Source organism: Amborella trichopoda, chromosome 3 (genome assembly GCF_054954075.1).
Source record: "Amborella trichopoda isolate Santa Cruz 75 chromosome 3, AtrichopodaSantaCruz75HAP2 v2.0, whole genome shotgun sequence".
Classification (NCBI taxonomy): domain Eukaryota; kingdom Viridiplantae; phylum Streptophyta; class Magnoliopsida; order Amborellales; family Amborellaceae; genus Amborella; species Amborella trichopoda.
This window is the reverse complement of record NC_142338.1, coordinates 62046925-62073357: the sequence shown is the minus strand read 5'-3', so window position 1 is coordinate 62073357 and position 26433 is coordinate 62046925. Positions and strand designations below refer to the sequence as shown.

Sequence of the window (26433 nt, the reverse complement as noted above, 5' to 3'; positions counted from 1 at the left end):
GATTTCCAGAGAATCAAGCACAGTGACCTCTCTATGCAAGTTTAAAGTGAAGAGGCATCAACTGAAAACCTCCAAATCAAAATATGCAGCAATCAGAGTTAGAAAATAACCCTCACCATTGCCTGACCAAGCCCCAGATCACAACGAGTACGGCCATTTTCTGATGAGGTTGAATGAAGAGATATGGTGGCATAAACCTGTGGACTTGTTTGACCTTTTCCATGACTCTTCTCATTATCTAGAGGGAGAGAGTTTAGGACAGTTACATACAAAGGATTTTCATTGAGAAATTAAACAAAATTGATAAAGGAATTCACACACCATTAATGCTGCAATATTTATTCAAAAGAAAAAAACAATAATGCTGCAATATGTTAACATCACATTCTCAAGCAATGTTCAATTACCCAGCTCGGTCTCCGGACTTAGCCCCTGCCTAAGCTGAGTAACTCGGGCGAGTCTGAGAGCACTCGTCCGAGTCATGTATGAGACAAAAAAGGGCCCCAAAAATTACAAAAGAATACCTAAAAATTGTTAAAAATAATAAAAATAGCACAAAATGAAAAAAGTTATAAACAGCATTAAAAAGTCTACCAAAGATGGAAAAATAATAATTATTGCTCGAAACAATTAAAAAAAAAAAAAAGGGAAAAATATAAAAAAAGCGTATATAGTGAGAAAATGTCACCAATTATCATAAAAACAAAAAATTATAAGAAACATATTTATACATCATTTATTAGTGATCTAATAATAAATTTTTTAATTTTTTAAGAGCTTTTAAGAAACCCGAATTTGTCAATAGATTTTGCCTCAGCAGGCTGCAAAAGCCAAGTTACTTGGTCGAGCCCTAGTCGACTCGGCTGAGTTCTAAAACATTGTTCTCAAGCATTATAATATAGAGGAAATTTCACAAGGACCATTATCCTAAAACCTTGGGGAAAAATCAGCTCTTAACTGATCTAGTAACAATCTGCGCATAGAAATTTGAATCTAGTAACAAACAATATCATGAAAAAATAAGAGGCAAAGAAGAATTCAACAGAGGTGCCGTTAGTAAAAATCAAGTGTTCTGTTATTACTAGATTATTTTGATTTAATTGTGTAAATTGTACTATGCCATAGATTTACTCATTAACATGCATAACATTATACTCTTCAGAAATATTTATATATTCATACAGTTTTATAATTACAAGTATCATAATCTGGTAGCAGTAAACATATTTAGGTATCTTAGCTACTCATACAACAAGATGTAACTAGTGGATATAAAGCCTCTCCTCTAGTGTGCACAATACACAGGCAATCCCCCTCTCTCAATGGTTATTGTATTCATCATCAGAGCTTTTTCCAACTATTTGGAGTCGTTTATATGAATTTTGTTACACCATTCTGCTCTATCAAGGGCCATACCCTTAGTGAGGCCATAAATCCTCATATCTTCTTTCATTACTTCCAAGCCTTGCTTTTTTTTAGCCTTTCACTTGAACCAACTCGTACCTCCTAACATATCTTCTATTTTGTTTGCGCTACACATGATCAATCCACCTAAGTCTACTTTCTCTCATCTTATCATCTATCGGAACCACACACAAGTATTCCCAAATGTATTCATTTCTAATTATATCCCTTCTTGTCTTGTCACTATCCATCTCAACATACTCATCTCAGCTACACTTATCCTTTGGCTATCTTGTTTCTTGGCCGCCCAACATTCTGCCCCATAAAGCAAAGTTGGTCTAACAGTTGTCTTATAGTCAACGGTTATTATGTTTTTCTTGAAAATGAATATGCATAATTAACGAGCATCTCTTCCTCTAGTTCCTGCCTTAAAATCATCTTCTGGTTTTTTCTTTTTTTTGTAAAAAAAAAAAGAAAACTGCAAGTCCCATCATTAAGAAAAGTAGAATAAGGTCATCCTTGTTAGTGCTTTCGCCTTGTTATTCAGTATCAAACATTGGTTAGGACAATTTGTTGTAGCTCAGATGATAAGCATGGTTGCATTCTACATGCGCACGTCATCTTCTAGCTTCAACCCCTCAATGACACTAAGTTTCGCTTGGTAACAATCCTGTTTGATGGAACCTCAAACAAGACCACACCAGGAACAATATTGGGAAGAACCTATGTCTCCATGTTCTGAATTACTTCGATTCTTTTGATCCTATAAATTCACATGTATGGGACCTGTGTATATTCCTCGTTATTCTTGATTTGCTTACATTCCTACTGCTAGAGCTTTTGAATCGGTATGGTGAATAACAATAGTGCTATCAAACAATTTTTTAAACCCTTCTATCGCTTGAGATTGGGATTACATAAATATCAAAGTTGTCACAGAACATACAGCAACTACTTAACTCAAAAACCATCAAAATATTTTAAGATCTTAATAAAACATAAGAAATATGTTTTGCACAGATACCCAAAAATGGAAGTCTTCTGGGTGTCTGATGCATTGAAAGCATAAGGTATGTAATCACCAAAAGGCAAATTTCATAAGCGTTTCCGGCTACTGCTATTTTCATTGCTTCATGCATCATCTAGCACATTATAGGTTTGAAAATAGGTCACCATCTCAACAACCATTAAGGAGACATCCAGTCTTGGTCCTGGTGGTTTTTTTTTTTCTTGTACTCTCTCTTAGAAATTATGCCATTTCGAACACAGGTGTACACCTTTCCTTTGGAGGAAAATCATTGCAGAAAGAAGAACAAACTGATAAACAAATTGTTCTAAGGAAAATGAGATTGTTACCAGGATGTACAGAGAAATTTGCAGTTTCATAGGTGCCTTTTTCGAGCTGAGGCTTGACGGGTGGCCCATGATCATGTGGATCATGATGTACTACTACCACTTGTTGTTGAGGAGGTACTGACGCCCGAATCTCCGAAGAGAAGACACCTCCTCCTCCTCCTCCTCCTCCTCCTCCTCCCAGGGGGTGGTGCTCCACAAAAAAAGATTTCATGCAATCCCCCCCGTTAATGATGGTAGACCTACTACTATTGTTACTCCACCAAGGCACCAAGGAGATTGAGGATGGCTGCGAAATAATCCCTCCATAAAACCCCTCTTTGAAGCAAGTTGCTGCTGCTGCTGCTTGCATTATTGTGTGTTTCCTTTTCCAAATATGGCAAACTACTCAGGAAGTTTCTATCAAGCAAATAAAACATAAATTCAGTACTGCTACTCTACAATCTATCTATGGGAAACAGAATAATCACAACGATTCCACACCATCAGGTCCATCAAAGGAGCAAAGGAGAAATCCTACTTCGTAAGGAGCACAGGATTTTGCATTAACCTATAATAATTTATGGGAGGACCCTAAGGAAAACGAGCAATTTAACGCAAACAAAATTCAGAGAAAAACTTGGGAAGCAACTGTACCGGTTTTCCATAAAATAAGATACAAGATAGTTGAAAGTGCAGTGAATGAAGAAGCATGAGGCCATAAACAGTAACCTTTGACAAACCAATTCCCTAGAAATGGCCACCCCCTAATAAGAGTAACAATACTGAGTAGGCTTACCCACCCAGAGCCACAGTAAAGAAGGCGGCGATGCCCATCTCCATTCATTCACCACTCGGCCCTCACAGTCACAGAGAGAGCAGCTCTTTCAATTTGCTGCTCCATTCACACACTGTAGAGTAGAGAGAAACAAATGGTGACAAGGCTAATTAAGCAAGCAGCGCCCAATGGGCGTTGGGTTTCATGGGAGTACTACATATGCTATTATTTGTATTTTTTATTTTCGACGGAGTAAAGCACCCATCACTAGAGTCGAGTTTTGCCTTTTTTTTATTGTCCATTTGTTCGTTAAATTAAAAACTAATTTGAGCAGCATCCCTCATCCTATTCATTACTTACTTTCTTCTCTTATACATTGAGATTTTAGATAGAGACGCCGATTTAACGAGTTTTGCTTTCTTAATTGTCCATTTGTTCTTTAAATTAAAAATTAATTTGACCAGCATCCCTCGTCCTATTCATTACTTACTTTCCTCTCTTATGCTTTGGGATTTTAGATAGAGACACCGATTTAGTTGAAGAGGTGGGTTGGATTAGGTATACGGTTCGAATTAAAATTTTATGAATTGTTTTTATGACATGGAACCCATCCTATCCATTACTTACTTTCTTCCACTGGATATTGGGATTTTAGATAGGGACACCGATTTAGTTGAAGAGGTGGGTTGGATTAGGTATGCAGTCAACTTAAAATTTTATGAAATATTTTTATGAATATAGAATTTACTTTAAGATTAAAAGAGATAGAGAAAAAAAATATATAAAAAGTAAATCATGGTTAAAATATATAAGACTTATAAGACCGTTAATAGAGTACAATGATGGACTATAATTCATGTGGTTAAATCCAATTAGTTGAAAAAAGACTGATAGATATAATGAAACAGTTTAGTTTTGGTACGAGGAGTATAACCGCTTAAGTGTGTCATAAAGTTTGAAAAATGTTATTTTGAACATTGAATCCGATTGACCAATGTAATAAATGCAATTTCACATCCAATAGCACATGCACCAATGGCATATGGTACGATCAATCGCCGATTTGCTTATTCAAATTCGAATTGATATATCCTTGTATGCGCTACTTTTGCTCTCTCTCTCTCTCTCTCTCTCTCTCTCTATCGAACATAACATTATTGTTTTGCATGGTTGATTAAAATGTTTAAATTCATTAGGGCTCCACAAAAGACTTACTGTGTTGCGCATGTTGGGCCATCAACGCCTTCGTCTTTTATTAAGAAAAAAGGTTTGGATGTCTTGCCCTTCCAAGTGGAAGTCTCACAAACCAATGCGGTGCGGTCCACGTCACCCCTTTTGTCTGCAACTGCCCCTTTGCACTGTTCTGTTTTTTCTTGCTGCTAACCCTTTTCATATAAAACTGTCCCTTTGCACTGTTTTGTTTTATCTTTCTGCTAACCCTTTTCATATAAATGAGTTTCTTCAAAGATCTTCAATGTATAAATGTCACTGCTACTATATTATACTTGACTTGTGAGTTATCCAATGTGTCGAGTGGAATGCATATGGTGATACGAGTGATTCATATCACTGTATCAAGTGTAAAATAATGAAATCATATTTTTAAATAAATTATGTTTTTGGTATTTGTATGATTCTAAAATTTTCACGACCACCCTCTTCGTACCAACAATTGATCCTAGTAAAGGGCAAATCGGTTTTCACCCTAGTTATATGTTAAACTGGGGGCCCTCAACAATGAATCTACACCAAATTTTGGTGAATTTTAAAATCTAAGCATTTACGAACTCAAGATCAATGTTTTCTTTATTAGCAAAATTCATCCAATGACAACAAAGCCAACTAAAAAAAATTGAAAAACTAAAAAAGTCCTTGGAAGGCCTAGATTTGAGTATCTCACCAAATAGATCACATGTATAAACTGGGTTAAAAATTTATTATTTAAGCTATCTTTTCATTTTATTTTATTTTTGTTGTTCATTAAAATGAAAAAAAGCATACGATTAGAAATAAGGGTCAAACAAATGGCCCTAGTATGATTTTTTTTAGATTGTTTCATTATATTACTATGAAGCCATTGCACGAAATCACTCCTCTAATATATATAAGTTGGAATGATTGAGAATATGCAAAATGCTAAAAATTAATAGGTTAAGTGCATCTTAATAAACAATCGAACGCATACATGTAAACCCAAACTATGAAATTTAAAGCTAAAAAAATGATCCAGGTTGAGCAAATCTATAAACACTAAAAAACTAAGAAATTTAAAACTCAAAAAATAGTCTAAGTTGAGCAAATCTAGAAACACTGTGAAATATTGAAAATGGATGGTCCAAATAATGCGTTATAGAAGTATCATTTTTAAAACATTAAATTATGTTTTCATATCTATACATCTTAAGATTTATCAACCGGATGGTTTTCAATGTCTAAACAACTGTCTAGAGTGGGTTTTTAAGGTGCACCTTACTTCCACAAATGTAAGGTTTTTATCTATGTTACATAGAAACGGATGTAAGTATACATTTATGACATGGATACGGGTGTCAGAAATAAGAACCCCCAAAAATAAAATCTAGATGCTATATGTCTGGTAATATAGAATATGTACAAATGTGTACATCTATATATACACATCTTAAAATTTATGTGTAGTTCATATACGCATTTACCCATACAACAATAGTAAAGTATCAAAAAAATACAAATTATTTTAAATATATAGTCTAAAAAAGGTTACTTTGTGAATTTGAATATTTTTCCATTAAAATGTGTTATAGACCAATCCAAGGTTACATCTCAACAATATGAAAAAAAAAAAAAAAAAAACTAGGTATTGCTTGATTATTAATTCAAAATGTCACACCCTGATTGTGTGGTTGTTGAAAAGAGTCCTAATACATTAATCTAAAAAACAAGTTTTCAAAACTAGTAAAAGTCTATTGTTAGAACAAGACAAGTTACAATACTGCTCATATTATTAATGGCAAAAAAGATGGACCAAAAAAGATTCTATGGCACAAGGCACAACGAGAATAGAAGAGAGAAAAGTTGAAAAATAGATGAATATCCAGTGGTTAACAGTATGGAGAGAGAAAAACCAGTTGTCTACGGCTTACAAAGATAGAAACTAACTAGGGAGGGAGAAACTCTAAAAAGTTTCATATTAGCTTGTGGAGACTCTAATTTAGCAAATAAAAGTTTTTTTATTATTATTATTCTAAACTATATATTTTATTCTAAAATGCATGTTACTTTTAAAATAAGGACCCGATTTCTATGTGGCCAAGCCCGCATATGGAGTACTACGGGCCTTTCGATAAATCTATTTTTGAGATAGATTTTAAGACTTAATATTTAAGAACATGTAATCTCTAACAAGGAGATCATGAATATAAAAAAATAAATAATTTTTAAAAACAAAAAATAATAATTTTAGTAAAAAAACATTTGGACTGTTAGTTTTTATTGATTTTAGATGGAACACCTACTTGTATCCATATTTTCCTGTGTTGAAGATAATAAGAGATTAAGTCAAAGTTATTGGTCATTAAGTTAGTTTGCTAATAAGGTTATCTCTATCTTCAATAATCATACCATATGTGTCTCTTGTAATTAATGAAAGTTCATTTTATAAAATACTTCAAAAGCATGAGGTTACAAGAGTTAGAAACAAGTCGAGAGGGAAGGGAAACACCCAACTTAGCAAGACCATCACCACATTCATTTGCCTCGCATAGAGTGTAGATGAAAGAAAGGTAAGGCATATAGGTCTAAGATTTTAATCTAGAGAGAGAAGAGGACCACATAGCCCTTTGTTAGGATAACATTTAGTGAATCCCCTTGTACCACAATTTCTCAATTAAAACCTTTGTCAATAATAATTTGGAGATCTTGGAGGAGAGCAGTCAGTTCAGCTTGATTGGCGGTCGTAGAGCCACAAGGGCTAGAGAAGGAGAACATCACTCCTCCTGAATATCACGCAGCACGCTGCCAACACCAGCCGGACCTGGGCTACCAAAGGAACTGCCATCAAAGTTCAGTTTGATGCAACATTCTGGTGGTGCAACCCAAATTCTAGTGGGTCGATTAGAGGAAGAATAAGAATTTACAAGAACTTTTGGGTTGACATAAATGGTTGTCCGAAGAACACCTATACCTTCTGGCATAGAAGAGAACCAGTTTCAGAGAGAATGCAGAATAAGGTCTTTGACCCTCTTAGCCCACTGAGAAACCCCATCAAAGGTTCTTCTGTTGCGCTCTAACCGTATATACCAAAGAATAGCACTTCTAAAAATTTTCCATAACGCAACGCCCTTATTTGAAAGACTATTTACAACATGATAATTAATGATGCGATCGAGATTTCGAGGAAGCATCTACCAACAAGAAAGCCCAATACCATAAGGTGTCAACTTTAAACTATTAAAGTAAGGTGTACCTCAAAACTATGATAAAAATGTAGTTTTGGTGCCGCAAAGCCTTACAATAATATGAAAATCTATTGTTTTCCTAAATTATGAAATTTAAAGTTCTAAAAATAATGAAGATCAAGCAAATTTATAAATATTTAAAAATCTTAAAAATAGACAGTTGAGATAACGTGTTTGAAAATAAACTATTTTTAAGGCGAAAATTCCACTATTTTTCATGGCTATAAATCTTGAGGTCGAGATTATATATTTGAGGGTTTTGCAGCACAGAAACGACCTTCTCTAGTAGGCTTTTCAGATGCACCTAATTTGCACCTTATATAAACTCTTTCCAAAAGAAAAATATGAGTTTCCTGGGAGAAGCGGGGGATACGAATCATATTCACAGCCTCCAACTTGCAAATCAGCGAGGCCGAGTTCACTTTTCGAAAAGTTTTGATGTCATTCACTTCCACTAATTTAGCGCATGCAGCGCCAAATTTATCCAAGTAAAAGCTTCCATCATTAATTGGTGGACACGTAATAAATAAGCTACACTGTCAAACAGAGGCGAGTCTTGACCATCTCGTACTCGGGCTCCTCGGATGAGAGTCGGGTCTTGTTTTCTTACTTTTCTAATTCTTCCATAAGGATTGAGGGCGTGAGGCAAATGTAAATACAGATAGTATACAAAGAGACCATTTATCATTATATAAAGCTTTTATATAACCCCACTAATATATAATATTTGTGACCCCTCATCTCAGTCATCTGAGCAGCTGGTGATCGAGATGGCTTGAGTTACAATATTATAGAGTTAGTTTTTTACCGTTAGATATTAATAAGATGGCTCGTAGGTTTTTTTATATTATTTTTATTCTACAAATAATTTTGAATCAAAACTTGGGGCATGCATATGTCTGATAGGAGCGTACATGATAATAATAAAGATCAAATATTTTTGGTGATGAAAACTTATCCGAATACCCCTAAAAATTGTAGAAGCATTTTCGTCATTTATTTTTATAGAAAAACATTTTTTTTTTCAGGTTCACCCTAATTTTATGATGGAATGCTTAAAATTCCATCCAAAAATGGTTTGTATAAAAAAATAAAAAATAAAATAGTATTTGGCACGACATTGTGATATGAACAATCATAGCCATCGATTCAGATCGAATGGCTAAAAAGTGAGGTCACATATAACTTATATGTTGCTGGGATTACATAGAAGCATTTTCATTTATATGTTGTACATAGATGTCACAGTCTGTATTTTAAATTTCAAAATGGGCGGTTATAAGAGTATCATTAAATAGACACAAAGTTCCCTAAATAATTCTCAGCAACTCACTCCAAGCCATTTAATTTGGCATCTAATGAATGTGAATGATTGTGACCTTCATGTACAAAAGATAACTGGTCTTTTTATAGACTTTCTCATGTAAATATAAATTTGGTTTTTCTTTCTCCATTGATCTCAATTTTTCGCTTAGGGGTGTTGGGTTAGAAATCTCAAGCTAGTGTTTCAAATGTTAAAACCCCAAGCAATCGTACTAGTGTTGGAATGTTTTATTTTTAAATAAAACAGTGGTATGGAATTTAAGGATTAAACTAAAGGGCAAAACTAGAGAAAAATAAATAAAAGAAAATAAGAGAGCACACGGGGTGACCTCCACGTATTGGGAACATAGTTCCATATGTTATTCGTGGTACATACATAATTTTCCCCTTATATTGGGTTGGCTTGGTATCTCTTATTTCAGTCGCATTTTGATTTAAGCTGAAAGAAATGGGCCTAACGCAGTATCAACTAATCGAGTAGGTCTAGGGATCCGGCTCCTGAACCGATTGGTGGTGGATTTGGCTAAATAAAAAACATCGAGTGAATTATGATTTAGGGGAGATTTGACTGCCGGGGCAGCTGTAATAGAAAATTGTGCTTTAAAAAATACCCAATCATAGTAGAATCATTTGATTTGATCCGAAAATAGTTGGAACCGTCTTAGCCCTCTCAATTTATTCGAAACTCGATGCTTAAAGTCTATAAGTAAATTTACAATGTTTCACAACATTTATTTTAGTTGGACAATATATAATTGATACATGCTTTAAAATAATGTGAAAAAAATGGCACGTCTTCTGAAAAAATGTCAATTCTACTTCATCTAAACAAAATGAATAGCTCAGGTTATTACAATTTTACTTCTAAAATAAAATTGCAACCTTATATAATTTTTTTTTTAATTAATTATAAGAAGATAGGATCTTTATGTTAGCGGTATCCCCAAATGTCATCCCCTCTCTCTCTCCTACCTCAATTGTTTATCATTGATTAGTTAGGTAAATTGGGTGATTGAGCCTTCACCTAACGGCGGGTGATCTCTTTATATTCCTCCTCCTATGTATTGCTAAATAATTTCCAACTTCCTCATATATCTACTGGCCATTCACTTTGATTTTAGAAATGATGATTGATAAAAGGGATTGTATACAACATGCTTGTTACCTTTAGTTGAGTAAGCTCACAGATGATCAGGGGGTGTCAGTTTTAAGCACAAGATTTGAGAACAATGTTCTGCCTCAACTACCTAATTTTTCGTCGTGCTTATGTGATTTTTGTGTAACACAGTTAAACAAGCTTAAAAATATGTTTAATTTCTTTCATGCTTGTTCCGGCACAGCATGTGGGCCTTGTGAGCACCAATCGAATCGAATGCCCTTGAACAGGCAAAAGAGAGGACATGTTTTTGTATTCATATATGGTAACTTGCTTTTCAGTCTAAACTCTCCGGCCATCCAAATGTAGCAAAGTGGCACTTATGTAGCCAAATGTAGCAAAGTGGCACTTATGTAGCTAGTGAAAGACAGTAAATATGTAAAAGTTGGAAATATGCTGCTCAATTTGTACTAGGAGGGGTATTGTAAGATGGCCCATCAAAGGGAAAGCTTTCCGTGTGACCCCACCAATACAGGGCAATGATTTGGGGATTGATTATTGAGATGAAGAGAATGCGTCATACAAATATCACAAATATGGTTTTCTAGAAGTGTCGTTGCATTATACTATAATACAACAGTTGCATTGGATCATTGCTCACCAATATATATATATATATATATATATATATATATATATATATATATATATATATATATATATATATAATATGTGACCCCTAATCTCAGTTGCTAGATCTGAGTGGATGGTTGAGATGGCTTGAGTCACAATGCCACAAGTTGGCTCTCGACTGTTAAATCTTGATCTGATGGTTTAGAGTATTTTTTTAAAAGAATTAGTGTTAGGTTTGTATAATGTGCCACCCTGTACCATACAAGTAAGGTACATTTTCAAATTTTGGGTGAAGATGTAGTTCTGGTCTTAAAAATTTTAATATGGATTTTCTACTTTAATTATGAAATTTAAAATACTAAAATCGATGCAAATCAAACACATCTATAAATTCTTAAAAATCTTGAAAATAGACAGTCTAGATAACTTATTACAAGATGTACTATATTTTAGAACTTGAAATTCTTTTATTTTTCAGTCGCTATTCTCGAGGTCGAGGTGTTCCATTAGGAGGTTTTCTAACTTTACAACACTCTTCTACTTAATATTGAGATACACCTTACTTCTATAAATGTAAATTTTTTCTTTCTAATGATGGAGCGGTAAACCATCAACGTGGCTTCACCCAAATGCAAAGATATGTTGTTTTGATTTTTCAACCATTCAAACAAGAAAGAACACGTCATATGACACGAATTGATTGGGCAGTTCAGAGCACATAGTACATTTTGAATTTTAATGAAAGATGAAAATTTCAGGGTGTGCGAATAATTAGTTTGGATCTATAACACCATGGATGTGGAAGAGAGTTGAAGTATTATCGACCGTACGATTCTCAATGAACTTTTCACACAATGACAGCTGGCATTGAGTCGCTTTCATATTTTCACCAAAAAGGGTTTTTGATCAAGGGCTGGCATTGCGTCCACAGCATATGGAGGCTTAAAAAATGCACATGAACCTTTAATTGGTTCAGATTGAACCATGTTTATCCAATGGCCAATAATAATCTTGTTTTTTTTTTAATAAATGATATTAACTTGAATAAAAAATATTGACAAAAAAATTTATAGGTATTTTGGGTTTTTATTTAAAATAATTTTAATAATTTTTATTTAGCTATATTTATAAAAAAACACATGCATTCACAAGTTCATATAAGTATCATATTCAAATAATAAATAAAAAAACACCAAACTAATTTTTGGCCATTGGATATGGCTATATGAGATCTCAACCATTGGAAGGGTGCTTGACCTGCCCACATGACATGTTGATTAATTAATTTGAACTTTGTTTTCTCTTGGCTTTCGGGTGCGTTTGCTTCTTCTAGTGTTTCAAAACCTTGATTGGGATGGTCGTTTTACACCAACTTATCAGTGTTGGATCGCTAGACGAATTAGTTTAGATCGGTCTGAATCAGTAATCCAAAAAAATATTAAAATAAATAACATAAAATTGAAATTAAAATAAGGATAGATAGGATGGGCATATTAGAGCCAGACCTAAGAAAATTTTCAATAAGCTTTAAAAAAAGAGAAACAAATATATAAAGGGGATTTTAGGCAACGAGGTCCTTACTAATTCCCATCTAGGTGGATGATTCGGATCGAAAATCGTCGGGTTTCAAAACATTGGATTCATAAGAAGACTTTTAGGAATCACAACTCCTAGTTCTAAATAAAGGAATAGAATTAAAAAATTTGTTTCATGCGGGTTAAACCGCATTTCTACAATATGCCGTCCCAAGATATACAACATCCATCTTTAAGATGGTTGTGAATAGGTGGTCCATCTAAAACAATTGAAATCAGTATTTTTATTTATTATTATTTTATATTCATGATCTCCATGTCCTTAAAATTGGGTCCGAAAATCCATCTCAAAAGTAGACTTTTAAGAGTCAAGGCATTTCTACATGGACCCATAGAGAATTATAGGTAGTTTAGAACATTGACTCCCAGAAATTACTACTCCAGCTTGGACATGGGAAAAGTCGATATTTGAATGCCGCCATGGACAGGATGGCCTCTTGAAAGTTGAACCTTCGAAAAAAAAAAAAAAAAAAGGAAAATTATTCATGCCTGGATCGCATTTCTATGTATGTGATCCTGAAACATCCATATTAAAGATGGATGCAAGTAGGTATTCTATTTAAAAACAATAGAAACTAGCTGTCTAAACGTTTTCTTACTAGAATTATTATTTTTAATTTTTAATTATTTTTTTTTTTTTACATTCATGATATCCATATTAGAGATTACATGTCCATAAAAAGTAAGTCTTAAAATCCATCTCAAAAATAGATTTATCAAAAGGCCCGCATTTCTACATATGCGGGCTTCGCCGCATAGAAACCAGGTCCAAAAAAGAAAGAGTGGCAGCTTGAAACGGTATTAAAAACAAGGAAATTTGTTTCATTCGGCTGGACTGCATGACTACATATGCGGTTTATCTATCTTAAACATGGATCCAAGTAAGTGTTTAGAGTAAAAAAAAACAAAAAAATAGAGTAAAACAAATTGAAGTGTTCCATCGGAAACTAACGGTCCAAATGTCTTCTTCCTATAATTATCATTTATGGTTTTTAAAATTTACTTATTTTTTCATACACATGATCTCCATGTTAGAGATTACATATCTTTAAAAATTAAATCCAAAAATCCATCTCATTGAAAAGATAAGCTCAAGGAAGAATAAATCTTCGGATGATATGCCGAAACTACTGAAGAGCGTAGCTTTGCTTTAAAACAAAGTCATCCGAGCCTATCCATGACCTTAGGGCTGGGGTAGGGCTGAGAATTTGCTCAATTCGGATTTGAAACCCAAGTTTCGATCTTACTCAAATCCGGGTATGGATTTAAGATTTAGATAAAAAATTTGGATCTAGAAATAAAATTTGGATGTGAATTATTATATATATATATATATATATAAAAGTGAGAGAAAAAGTTTATACAAGAGCACGGCTCTAAACAATCAAATTAAGGCGTACATCAAAAATTTCATTAGAAGAGGTTGTTTTGAAGCCAAAAAATCCTCATATTGATCATCTCGACATCAAGATGCATGGACATGAGTAAAAATAGATTTCAAGTTTTCATAGATCTGTTCGATTAAAACTATTTTTTAAGCTTTAAAATTTATAATTAGAGTTGAAAATATATTTTAAAGCTGTCACAAAGATTTCCAGCATTGAAACTACATTTATTGACACTATTTGAAGTGCACTCTACTTTGTTCACCCGGGCAAAACCTAAGCTAGTGGTGTTTTTGGACCTCAAATTTTTGAGATGCAACTTTTTTTTTTTGCGACCTACCTCTAAAAAAAGAAAAATTCATATATGACGCTCTATGTGCTTGAAAAGAATCGTCTCAAAATTTAATGAGGCCGTCGAATCTTTGAATGATCAAAATGTTAAAATACTCAAAATTATTTTTTCTTTTTGTAAAAATAATCATACGGTGTTTATTAGGACGATCTCAAAATGTTAGATCAAATTACCCTCCCAAGTCGTTGTTTCCCCAAAGGACTTATATTATGCTCCCCCAACAGCATGCGATAATAATATATATATGCTCCCCCAACAGCATGCGATAATAATATATATATATATATATATATATATATATATATATATATATATATATATATATAAAATAGAGAGAGAGAGTTTATCTCCTACTCAATAATATGATTAGCGGTGATTTGAAGTAGCAGAGAATAAGACATAATTGTCTTTTCCAAGCGGAGGGAAAAAATCTTTCATACGCTCCTCCCTTCCTTTCCATATAAACTCTCAAATACCCTTTTACATTGCCATTTTGTCATTGTGACGGCATGCTGTGGATTCTTTAAACGTGCAAAAGTACCTTTTGAAAGAGCCAAGGACCAAAATTGAGTTTTATTTTTTTATTTTTTATTTTTATTTAAAATAATAATAAAATCGTAGCCGTTTTATTTTTTGCCTTTTTTTTTTCTTCCTCTTTTCATTTATTTTGTTTTTTTAGTTATCTTGTAATCTTCTCATTATCTTAATGAATTAGAAACTTTTATTAAAAAAAAAAAAAAAAGCGATATTAAGATACCATTCAGTTTATAGCCTCATTTTTATAATTAGAGTTGATTACAAATAATAAAGAAGATTTTGAATAAGCAATACTGATAAAAAAAAAAAAAATAGAGGTATTTGGTTATTTTTATTTAAAATAATTTAAAATATTTTATTTAGTTATATTTATACAAAATACACCTACACCATAAAATTCAGATAAATATCTTAGTTGAAAAAAAATAAAAAATACGAGAAAAGTTTTTGGCCGTAGAATATAGCCCCGTGAAATCGCAACCATTAGAAGGCTTGTGCACCATTCCACATCAACCCAGGTTGAATTGAGGAAAAGAATACAAGCAAGGAAAGGGTAAGTGGCGCTTTAAGAGCTCGTCAATTGAATTTGAAGGACCACCACCCACCTTTCCATATCCATCTATCTGTTATCCCCCGTCTCTCTTTCATCAGTGTTGGGAGAGGCAGCTCTTCTTTCATTTGCTTTATAATACATTTTTGCACACAACATTTTTCCATTCCCTTGCTCCTCCTCGTCTTCTCGTAAGCTAACTACGGGTTTTTGCAAAACTCGGCCGGTCAAACTGGAATCGAGCACTCGCCAATCTAGTTTTTTGGTCAGGTATTAAATAAAAATAAAAATAAATAAATAAATAAAATAATATATATATATATATAATCCGAAAAAACGATAGATTTGTTTGCAAAGTTTTTTTATCATTTTGAGAAAGATTGGAAAATGCCTTGGACATGAATATTTTTTCTATATTTTTCCATCTTTTTTATGAAATTTCAAAAATATCCCCCGCACAAATCGATTTTTCAAAATCCATTTTTTCATTGCTTTTCAAATTTATTTGTATTTAATTATGCTTTAAATATATTTTTCATATGTTTGTGGATTTGTTTGGTATTATATATATATATATATTAACACTTTTTAGACCAGCCATGATGTGCTCGGTTGAACCACCAGGTTTACCAGTTACTTAGACCCTACCCAAGACTGGTTTCCGAGGCCGATTCGATTCTTCGAACACTAGCTACTACAGTTACTCAAGCCCTTGGCCGGTTGGATTTTTCTGCTACTCCCGACCGGCATCTTTATCATCGAAATTGAAATGGACAAATTTATTCTTCAGAAATAAAAAAACAATGTACAATTAACTCGTGAAAAAAATGCATTGTCGTATGTATCACCCAAACTCTCTTATCCAACTATAAAATAAAATAAAAAAAACCCCCTCATCCCTCTTTGAATCTGGTGACAATTGGGTAAACCATCTGTACGGAGACAGCGATGGTTGGTTTGCAACATATAATAATAATAATAGTGCTAGTAACATAAAGAAATTTTCCAAGAGAGAAAAGTGAGACGTCTGTCTTTTAAAAAATTGTGTTTATGTCATATGCTCCCAGGGGAGCAACAGTGTACACATACTGCCTTTAGTCTTTATTCAATCTCGAGACATCATTTTTTTCAAATGTATAGAGACACAATTAGGGAAATTTTTTTTATTGATTGTATAAGTTCGTTCTCAAAATTTCGGTTCTTAAGTCAATCCTAGAGGGTACTTGGCCTGAGGGAGTAAATGGAAAGTATTACTCCCACAGGAGTACAACATCTTTTGGCTTGAAAATATTGAACGCAAAGAATGCCTTGTCGTCAGGCACACATTCTTTACTATTATTAATTGCACCTCAAAGAAAACAATAATCTTCAAAATTTGACCATCTCATCGCGAGAAAAACGAATGAAATTTTCCACGATCCATAGAGGAGAAGTCTTTACTATTATTAATTGCACTTCAAATAAAACAATAATCCTCAAAATTTGACCGTCTCCTCGCGAGAAAAAGGAATGAAAGGCGATGAGAGCATTTTTTTTCTTTTCTTTCACCTCTGAGATGCGTGCTCGCTCGCTCACACAACAAGCCACAAAGAAAATCTTGGAAAATTGCATAGCAAGTGATTGAATGCAAAAGTTTCAATAGGGTTTGGATTCGATGATTCCCAATCAAGAAAAACATTAGCGAAATAAAAACTGAAAGATGAAGATGAAGACACCAAAAAAAAAAAAAAAAATATAGTGGTGGGTGTGAAGGGGAATAACACTGCATTCTTATATATACCATCTACCATGGATATATTTTACAGAATCCATCATACACATCCGTTCCAGGAAATTGAAATGAAGGGCTAGATTTTACATCGAAGAAGAAGAGGAACGAATGCATATCCTCTCTCCTACTCTTATTAGGATGGCAACCCAACTGTATTTGGGTGTCTGCATCGGTAGAGTTGTTTGGGTGGAAAATGGAGGAGAGAGGACAACTCTTCTTATCCTCGTGAAAACACATCTACCTCCCCCATTCATCTTTAAGGAAGGAAGGGGAGGAGGAAGAAAACCTAAAAGGGGGAAAAAATAGATAAGAAAGTTGGAGTTTTTTAAGTTGCATACACCCACCTACCCACCCACCTCTGATAGATGATGATTCTTTTAAATTTTCAGTGGTTTCAAATCAATCCAATTGAATTTTTTTACCAGCACCTTTCTCAGTCGCGGAAGAGGCAAGAATCAGCCATGTCTAGGAAGGGTTGGAGGCAGTCGGGGGAGAACTTGCGGGCGAAAAAGTAGGGGAAGCCATGGCGATGGTCCTTTGTGGTGGAATTCGGGGGAGGGGATCGGATGGTGCGGATGAGTCCAGGGCTGAGCTCGTGTGGGCGATAGGTATAGGGATGGCCATTGGTGCTGCCGGTCCAGTTGACGTGGGTGAGGGTGAAGGGGAAGCATCCCTCAAGGTCACGCATCCAGAGTAGGGTGGGGAAGTAGTGCTCTTCCGGGTAGCAGGAATTGCGGTTGAAGCAGGGCAGGCGGAACTTGCGCCACAGGCGGCGGTCCTGGATGACGAGGAGGGCATGGCGGCGTGACAGCACAAAGAATTGGGACCCCACCCGGAACTCGGAGAATGGCACCTCCGGAAGCATCACTCCCTGGCCCCTGGCGATGTACCGGGACCAGAGGCTGGGCTCGCCGTCGAGGATCTCTATGAAGCTGCGCTGCTCATGCTCATGGTTGAAGAGGGCGTGGTATAGGGAATGGAATGGGCGGAGGGGGATGCAGTGCTGAGAGAGGAGGGCAAAGAAGGCATTGAGGGGGTCGTCGAGGAGGGCAGTTGCAAGGAGGCGGCGCTCGGCGGAGATGAGGGTTGGGGAGGAGCGCTGGGTGCGCTTGGCCGTGGGGATGAGCCTACCGGAGAAGACGGTGCCGTCATAAGAAGGAGGGTTGAAGGGGGCGGAGGGGTCGGCGTGTATGTATATGTTGAAAAGCTCCGGTCCTTGTCCTTGGAAGAAGCGGTCCCAGAGGGGGGCAAAATGGAGGTCTGAATTGGTGAGGAACATAAATGCAATCTTCCTCTTCCTCCTCTTGTGCAGATGGTGCAGGGTACTGGAATTAGAGCGGGCGGAGACGGAAATGGCTCGACGGAAAAGGGCGAGGTCGTCGAGCTCATCAGGAAGGGTGATGAGGAGGTTGTTGCGGTGGGGTTGAAGGACGCGTGGCCCCACCAAGAGAAGAAGAGGGAGAGATAAGATTAGGGCAAAGGAAAGCACGCTAGGGCTCGATAGCATCATCACCATCACAGCCGGGCTTAGAGACCTATGGCTATGGCGGCTGCTCTGCTCTGCTCTGCTCTGCTCTGCTATGCTATGCTACAGGAGGAGAGACAAAGGGTGCCCTTTACTCATCATCGTCCTCCTTCCCTTCCCTTCCCTTCCCTTCCCTCTAATAATGAAAGTGAAAGTGAGAGGGAGAGGAGAAAAAAAACAAAAAAAAAAAAAGGTAGTGGCAGCGGCTGAGGAGGAAACTGAAGATGCGTCTCACTCTGCAACAATTAACAACAACTCTACCACCCACAAACACACACACGCATAAACCATGGAACGAGGATTAAATTTGATGATCCCTTTCTCTCCTTTTCTTTTTTCCTTCCTTTCTTTGTGGTTGTGGTATATATAAGTTACAAGTACGAAGACGTCTCTTTAATCCGAGTGAGAACTCTCATACCAAGTCATCTCCCCCAACAACGTCCGACCCACAGTTCTCCATTCAAGGACTACGTCCCTTCCCTCGTAAATAAAGATATTAACATTTTATTTTTTCTGATCAATTACCGTTAATTGACTATTACAGCATCGATCGTAAAGATCTCACTTTTTCTTCTTTTTTTACAATATTCCAAACTTTTATGTCCAAATCAGCAAAATTACAAATATCAGATCATAACAACTCGATGCAACTTCCCCCCACATACATATTATTCAATGCTCCACCCCATCTTTCAGCTGCGTATTAAGACCGTGTCACGTTTAACTCTCTCTCAACAAATCCGTAAGGGATGGCACGTGCGTCACATGCTTACTCGTTTGACTCACAATACCAACATAGCTTAGCATTTCACGCAAGTCAAGTCATGGGTTAATGAAAAACCTCTTCTCCCTTAATTGGTACATGCAGATAAACTGTGCAAACTGCCATTCGATCCATATTTTATTAATTTTAATTAGAAAAAGGACAGCAGAAAATTGCTTCAAATGACAGTAACGATGACCTTGATAATAGATAGAATTACAACAGTCCTACAAGTACCATGCACATCAATGCAAATGCACAAGTAATCGTGGAATTCAGCCACCATTTGCCAGCTTTTCCATGCCACTCCAATGGTTCAGCAATGAGCTCTCTGGGTTCAACAGTATAAATAATAGACAGAGATGGAATGAGAATGAGAGAGAAAGGAAAAGATATATACAACTACAACATCATCGGAACACACATCCCGCCTCAGCACCATTTTTCACATCTAAGACTCATAAAATCAATAAGATCAATCAGGCTTGTCTCTCCAAGTCAAACTCCTTGAGCAGCTGAGCTGAATTCAGAGGGTTTGAATCACGCCTTGCATCTGATCTTGTTTGATCCTTGCCAAGCTTCTGCACAGTAGGAGCTGACTTGGCGAGTGGAGTTTTGTTGGATGGGAATCGTGACACTTGAGCTCCGACACCTAAATGCACAAATGCCCGAGACAATAATTAACACATTAAGCCACAAATATACACGATCCACAACAGATATTGAGCAAATATCTCTCATCCTATTTTATTTTGGAAGCGAGTTACTTTTTCATTTATTCCAGTTTCTTTTCTTCCTTTTTTTTTTTTTTTTGAATATGTCATTTATTCCAGTTTCTAATAACTTACAAGTGCAACTAGCTAACATTACAAAGTGTAGCCAACAACAAATACAAACCTGAGTTACTAGCAGTAGCAGAAAGAGAGAGTCTTTTCTTGGCTAGGGCATTGTTGTGCGCCGGCCGTTCTTTTGGGTTGCTGGACGATCGAAGGGACATGGAATTGGCTTCTTGCACTGCTATGAGGTGGTCCTTGGGCTTGGCGGTCTTGGCTGCAGGGGTACTCGATGAGGATCCACTCCCATCTGATGGAGATGCCATTGTGCCCTTATTATTGTCGTTTTGGATCATAGAAGGAGCATAAAACTTCTTGACACTAGCAGCCAAGGGCAGTTTCATTTGATGCCTTGGGAGACCAACACCACCAATCTTTGCGTCGTCTGTGTCATCACGCAAGGTGACCCCATCCTTGAGCTTTATATCGAGAAACCTGTTTTCCCAGGGGCGAACGGCCATCCAGCGCTCCAACCAATTCCAGCCCCAGTTGGTTTTATCAGGCTCAAATCCCCCCACCGGAGCTTGAAGCTGCCTCGATCCTGCCTGCCACTGCATCAAAAAGAGAGATGCAAAACATCATATCCTGAAGAATACCATGGTCATAAGCTTAGTTATTAGAATAACACAAACCCATCATTACTGAAGGCAATGGTCTTGTGTACAGGGAAATACTGGTAGAAAATAAGCAAAAAATCCCCTGTACTGGACTTTGTCACAAAAGGACATCCTCGCCCATGATATGAGAACAAGCTCCTCTGGTGGCTCCAACCTCCTCTCGAAACCTTCCACCACCATATCCTAAAAGGATTTCCCAAGCTTTCTCAAACAAAGGAAGAAACCAATACACCTCGTGACACATGACAAACAGTCTTAAATCACCCTTCAAGAAGGTAGAGGCATGCCAAATTATCAAAAAAGGAAACAAAGTAAAAAGAAAAAAAATAAAAGGCAAAGGCATGACAAAAGACGAGTGTCGTTCACAAAATAAAGATGGGATCATTTCACCCCTTACTTAAAACAAAAAGAAAAGGGAAAAACATAGAGAGATTATTTCACCCCCTATTTCCACCTTGAAGTCCTACAATGTCAATGTGCTAACTGCCCCATCAACAAGCTGCCAGAATACCTCGGAAGTAATGAGTAAAAGACCACCAGATGAAACCACTGAGCCCTCTAGGTCCACCATAAAGCTCACAAATAATCATGAAAACTACCCAATCAGCAACCCAAAAAAAGCCTCTGAAACTATGATAAAACCAATGCAGTGAGGAGAATCATCTCGTCTCAAACATTTAAAACAAGTGAAGAAAATTATTCCCTGATTTTTGGACAAACCAAAGTATCTGAAGCCCTTGTATATAATCATAGAGTGAAGTAGCGAAAAGAACTCAAGTTAGAGAAAACCATTTTTAGCACAAATTTAATAGAAGTGAAAATCAACTCGACAATGCTTTGTTTGAATAAAGGCAACTGTATTAGATAGGTATATAAAGAGCTACATGTACGAAGTGCAGTGAACAATATATTGTGTACAGAAATTGGGACTATGTCTTCCCAAAACCAAAAGAGGCTGCCAGGTCTCGCAAAATGATAGACAGCCAGAAATGATGAAAAAATAGCAGGTAGCTTCACACTTCAAAGATGGTACCCAGTTCCGATGGTCACCAGCATGAGGATCTAGTGTTCCTATAGTGTCCCAATTTAGTACGCAGTCTGAGGGCGAGTAACTTTTCAAGCCTTTAAGCTGTTTGGCCCATTCAATAGCTATTATTTTGATGTTCTCCTTGACATTTAAAATGGTTCTCTCCTTGGCTTCAAAAGTCCTCTGGCCACATTCTTGCCATACATTCTGTAAGGCCCTCCAAATAACCAGCCCTGCCTTTGGTAGTGAAGGCAAAATAAACCCGGAAGTTGTTTAATGGCCACCATCTCTTTGCTATCTTTGCAAAGGATAAAATGGTTCAGCATGGTAAAGCCATGCCTTTGTAATTGGTTCAATTTTAGGATCTTTTTTTCGTTTTCTTTTTAAAATTAGCCATCCAAACAGCTTGGTAGGGGCTCGATGGGACCAGGGCCAAGTGGCCACCCTTGACTGAATTCAAAGGTTCGCATATCCAATGGCTTTAAGAAATGATTGGATGTCTCGGTCACATTAAGAAATTGAGGACTCTCAGAAATCAAGAAATCATATACCCTTTATATTCCAAACAAAGTCACATAAATTCATACTTGATAACAACTTTTGGTTGATAACACCCATGACTCAGCGAATGCATTTGCATCGGCCTCGATATCAGCACCCTGCCCTTGGAGGTTGATCCACATTTTTGACAAGATCTTCCATCTGCGCAGGGATTCTACACGTTGTATGGAGGCATACTTGGAGGAAAGCCAAGGCCAAGGCCGACACACTCGCTAAGGAGGGAGCCAACCATCACAACTCACAGGGGACTTTTATGGGCAGTTTTTGAGTTCTCAAGCCCTGGCTTGTATATCTTGTGTTTACATTTCCTTGGACATTTTTTGGGTTGTTCATATGATTATATAGATTTTTTGGGCCCGTAACGGTTTTTAGATTTGAGCACCCCACTTGTGGGTCGCCAAATTTTTTGTACACTTCTATACTTAATACAACAGTTAACATATTAAAAAAAAAATAGTTGATATACTTTATTACTTTCCAGTACACTCCTTGGACTAGATCCCTTCAGTTCATATGATATTAATATAAATATATAAATAAAACCTTACTAGATCCCTTCAGTTCATATGATATTAATATAAATATATAAATAAAACATTACTAGATCCCTTCAGTTCATATGATATTAATATAAACATATAAATAAAATCTTACTAGATTCCTTCAGTTCATATGATATTAATATAAATATATAAATAAAACCTTACTTGATGAGTTAAAGCATATGCCCTAGCTCTTTCACGTTTGACTGCAGCTTCCTGCCTCTTTATCAACTTGGCTTGAATTTCCTCCACAGAGCCAATGCTATCACACCAGCCTTCCTGCATTAGTAGTCATTTTCTTGTGAAAGGTTTTCTCTTACAAACCAAGATGGGGAAACAAAGTACTTCATAATGTTATTTTTCAACAGCCATCATTGCATAATACAAACTCAAATCAGGACTTAAAACCAAATAGCATTAGAAATTTTTAACCAAACGAAAAGAAGAAATACAACTAATAACTAAATCATCAAAAAATAAGCTTTCATTTTACAAGTAAATTTGAACAAAACCTAGGACTCAATACATTTCATTTGTCTGAAAACAAAATTACAATTTGATGGTGCATTGGAAAATTCACCTCGATTTCTCGAACATAAGCCTCTTGGACAAGTTGTTGTTGCAGTTTTTGTTGTACAAACTGACTCTCTAGTGCCATACGAACTCGCCTGGCTCTGACTCGTGCTTGAACTCTTACCAGTGCCTGCATACAGCGCAAAGTTATTGCAGCTTGCTTTCTCACTGCATGGCCCCTGACAAGGGCCTGAAGTCGCACTAGTCCTTTCAATGCTCGGAGTGCTCTTCTCGCCTGTCATATACCAACCTTATAAACTTAGTCATGGTAACAGCACTGCAATTTTTTTGGCAAGCAAATAAATCGGAACTTATCGATATTTAAAAAGAAAAGGAACTATCCACTCATATTTATGCGCATATGTAATCGTACAATTATCTGTGAATGTTTGCATGCAGGTACTCATAGTTATAAATAAGTATACATGTGGAAGTCCATGAAGAACATGGATTACAAAAGTAAAAATTAAAAAATAGGACATGAATGCATAAGTATAGGTCTGTATGCATGTTAGCATCCCTGGTACATATGGGTAGGAAGTCAATATTCATCTCAGCAGTCAACTTCAGATAATTTTGATTACAACTGTACCAGTGTAAGGGGATTGGTTTCAATAAGGACCTCTGAACCCTATGCCAGTGGTTAATGTTTTTCAAGACTGAGCATCATTACATTTTATTTCTTTTAATGCAATAAGACCAAGATCACCAAACATCAGCAATTCTGTTACAATAGCATGACAATTTTTGAGACAAAATCTATAGAACATATGAATTCATTGACTATAGATTATATGAGCACTGCTTAATGGAAATTCTGGAGAAAATATGAGTTTGAAAGTACCTAAAAATAGACTTAAATAACAATTATAATGATACAACTCACAAGTGGGTAATGCATTTGACATCTAAATAGTGAAGAGATATAACCATATACCAAAAATGCTCGAAAAGCAGTTTGAATGTATGTAGCAGCCCATTCTTCTCTCACATTTTGTTCTAATTGATTAGCAGTCTGTATATCATGAGCACCATTTGAAGAACTGGCTGTAATTGGGCTGGATAGGATGATGCAGTCTTCGGCATCATCGCAACCTTCCGTCCCGGAGGTTGTGTTACCATTTGCAACATTCTTTTTCCGGTGCCACAGATTTGAATTACTAGCATCCTCAGTTCTCTGCAACATTGCAAAACCCCCAAAATAGCTCAACAGTTCAATCTAGAAAAGGAAAACAATAATATAGAAGCATGTACTGTCTAGACAAAAAAGTTCCAAGAATATAATATAGCTCAAATAAAGAAGAACTCATTAATTGTGTGCATTTCTACAAGAAGGATAAAATTCAGCAACCATATAAAGCTTGTAAAGGTAATGCTCCTAGTCTTTTTTAAGAAATGTTAAATAAAAGGAAAATTATGCAAATGCAATATATAGATGAGTAATGATCCTAGGAGACCCTCCCACACCCATGTATGTAGGACCCCAAAAGATTACCATTGAATTTGACGCAGATATCTAGAAAAGTTATCACATGGGTCTGGGACTTGACTTTTCTAGAGATCTGTGCCAAATTCAATGGTGATCTTTTGGGGTCCTACATACATGGGTGTGGGAGGGTCTCATAGGATCATTACTCTATATATATATATATATATGGAAACTTCTTAACGCGGATACTTATTACCAATATGATCCATACATTCTTTGCTTCTGCAAACTTGCACTCCAAAACTAGAAGCCCTCTTCAAGATAGTCTATTGTAGTTTGTTGTGTTCCCAAATAGAAAACCATTGATAGGTTCAAACTGAAATTTTTTTCTTGTGAAGCTGAAAGCAAGATTAATCGACTAAAAGGAAATGTTTGCAAACCTCCATAGCAATTTCTGCCTTTTCTTTCCCCCAATCAAAGTGCTTTCATCAAAGACCAACAAATTCTAGATGGAGCCCTCGTGGCTCATGAATGTATCCACTCCAGACACTTCAACAAAGATCTTGGTATTATCATAAAGCTCGATTGGGAGAGAGCTTACGATCATGTTGACTGGGAAATTCTAGAAGAAACTCAAACCAGGATGGGTTTTGGATTGAGGTGGAGAACTTGGATGAGAACTTGTTACTCTCACCCTCACTACTCTATCCTCATCAATGGCACTCCCAAAGGCTACTTCCCTTCTACCAGGGGCCTCAAACAAGGGGATTCCCTATCCCCATCCCTTTTTGCCATCTCGGCAGAGGTTTTCAGCTAGTCCATCGCTAGAATGTACTCAACTGAACTTTTGCCCGGTTTTACTATAGGACTAGGGGCTCCCCCTATCTCTCACCTTCAACAAGCAGACGACACCCTGGTCTTCTGTAACGCATCCTCTGTCGAATTACACAATCTCTTCCTCTTCCTCAGGTGCTTCGAATTTGCAACTGGCTTCAACGTCGACAAAGCCACAATGATGGGAATTTAATGTTGATTCTGCTCGAATTTGCAACTGGTTTCAACGTCGACAAAGCCACAATGATGGGGATTTAATGTTGATTCTGCCACCCTCAGATACTTTGCTGAAAGATGGGGTTGCGGAGCCGAAGAAATACCCTCAAAATATCTAGGACTTCCACTTTGCCTTGGCAAACCCAATAAAAGGATGTGGTCCCACAGTGTCGACAAAGTGGACCACAAATTAGCCGGTTGGAAAGGACGTTTCTGTCCCTTGGAGGCAGGCTCACTCTCATCAAAGCAACCCTTACTAACATACCGGTCTACCAAATGTCCATTTTCCATATGCCAGTTGTTGTTAGCACTAGGATTGAA

The 26433-nt window shown here is 36.4% G+C and overlaps 2 protein-coding genes across 2 annotated transcripts in view; both read right to left on the bottom strand.

Annotated features, from left to right (window-relative positions):
• The window catches only part of LOC18421633 (uncharacterized), a 53674-nt gene that overhangs the window by 16364 nt on the left and 10877 nt on the right, over positions 1 to 26433 (bottom strand). Inside the window, exons 3-10 of the mRNA XM_011630144.3 lie at positions 24571 to 24810; positions 23641 to 23868; positions 23226 to 23339; positions 20378 to 20864; positions 19966 to 20132; positions 3394 to 3503; positions 2761 to 3122; positions 117 to 238 (exon numbers count right to left, since the gene is read on the bottom strand). Coding sequence (XP_011628446.2) covers positions 117 to 238; positions 2761 to 3122; positions 3394 to 3503; positions 19966 to 20132; positions 20378 to 20864; positions 23226 to 23339; positions 23641 to 23868; positions 24571 to 24810 — 1830 coding nt within the window. The remainder of the gene's footprint in view (positions 1 to 116; positions 239 to 2760; positions 3123 to 3393; positions 3504 to 19965; positions 20133 to 20377; positions 20865 to 23225; positions 23340 to 23640; positions 23869 to 24570; positions 24811 to 26433) is intronic.
• Positions 17169 to 18993, bottom strand: LOC18421634 (glycosyltransferase BC10). The gene has a single exon (XM_006826383.4). The coding sequence runs from the start codon at positions 18706 to 18708 to the stop codon at positions 17626 to 17628; it is 1083 nt and encodes a 360-aa protein (XP_006826446.2). The 5' UTR covers positions 18709 to 18993; the 3' UTR covers positions 17169 to 17625.

Excerpts from the sequence above, each read along its gene's own strand:
- LOC18421634 (XM_006826383.4), bottom strand. The coding sequence starts at position 18,708 with ATGGTGATGATGCTATCGAGCCCTAGCGTGCTTTCCTTTGCCCTAATC.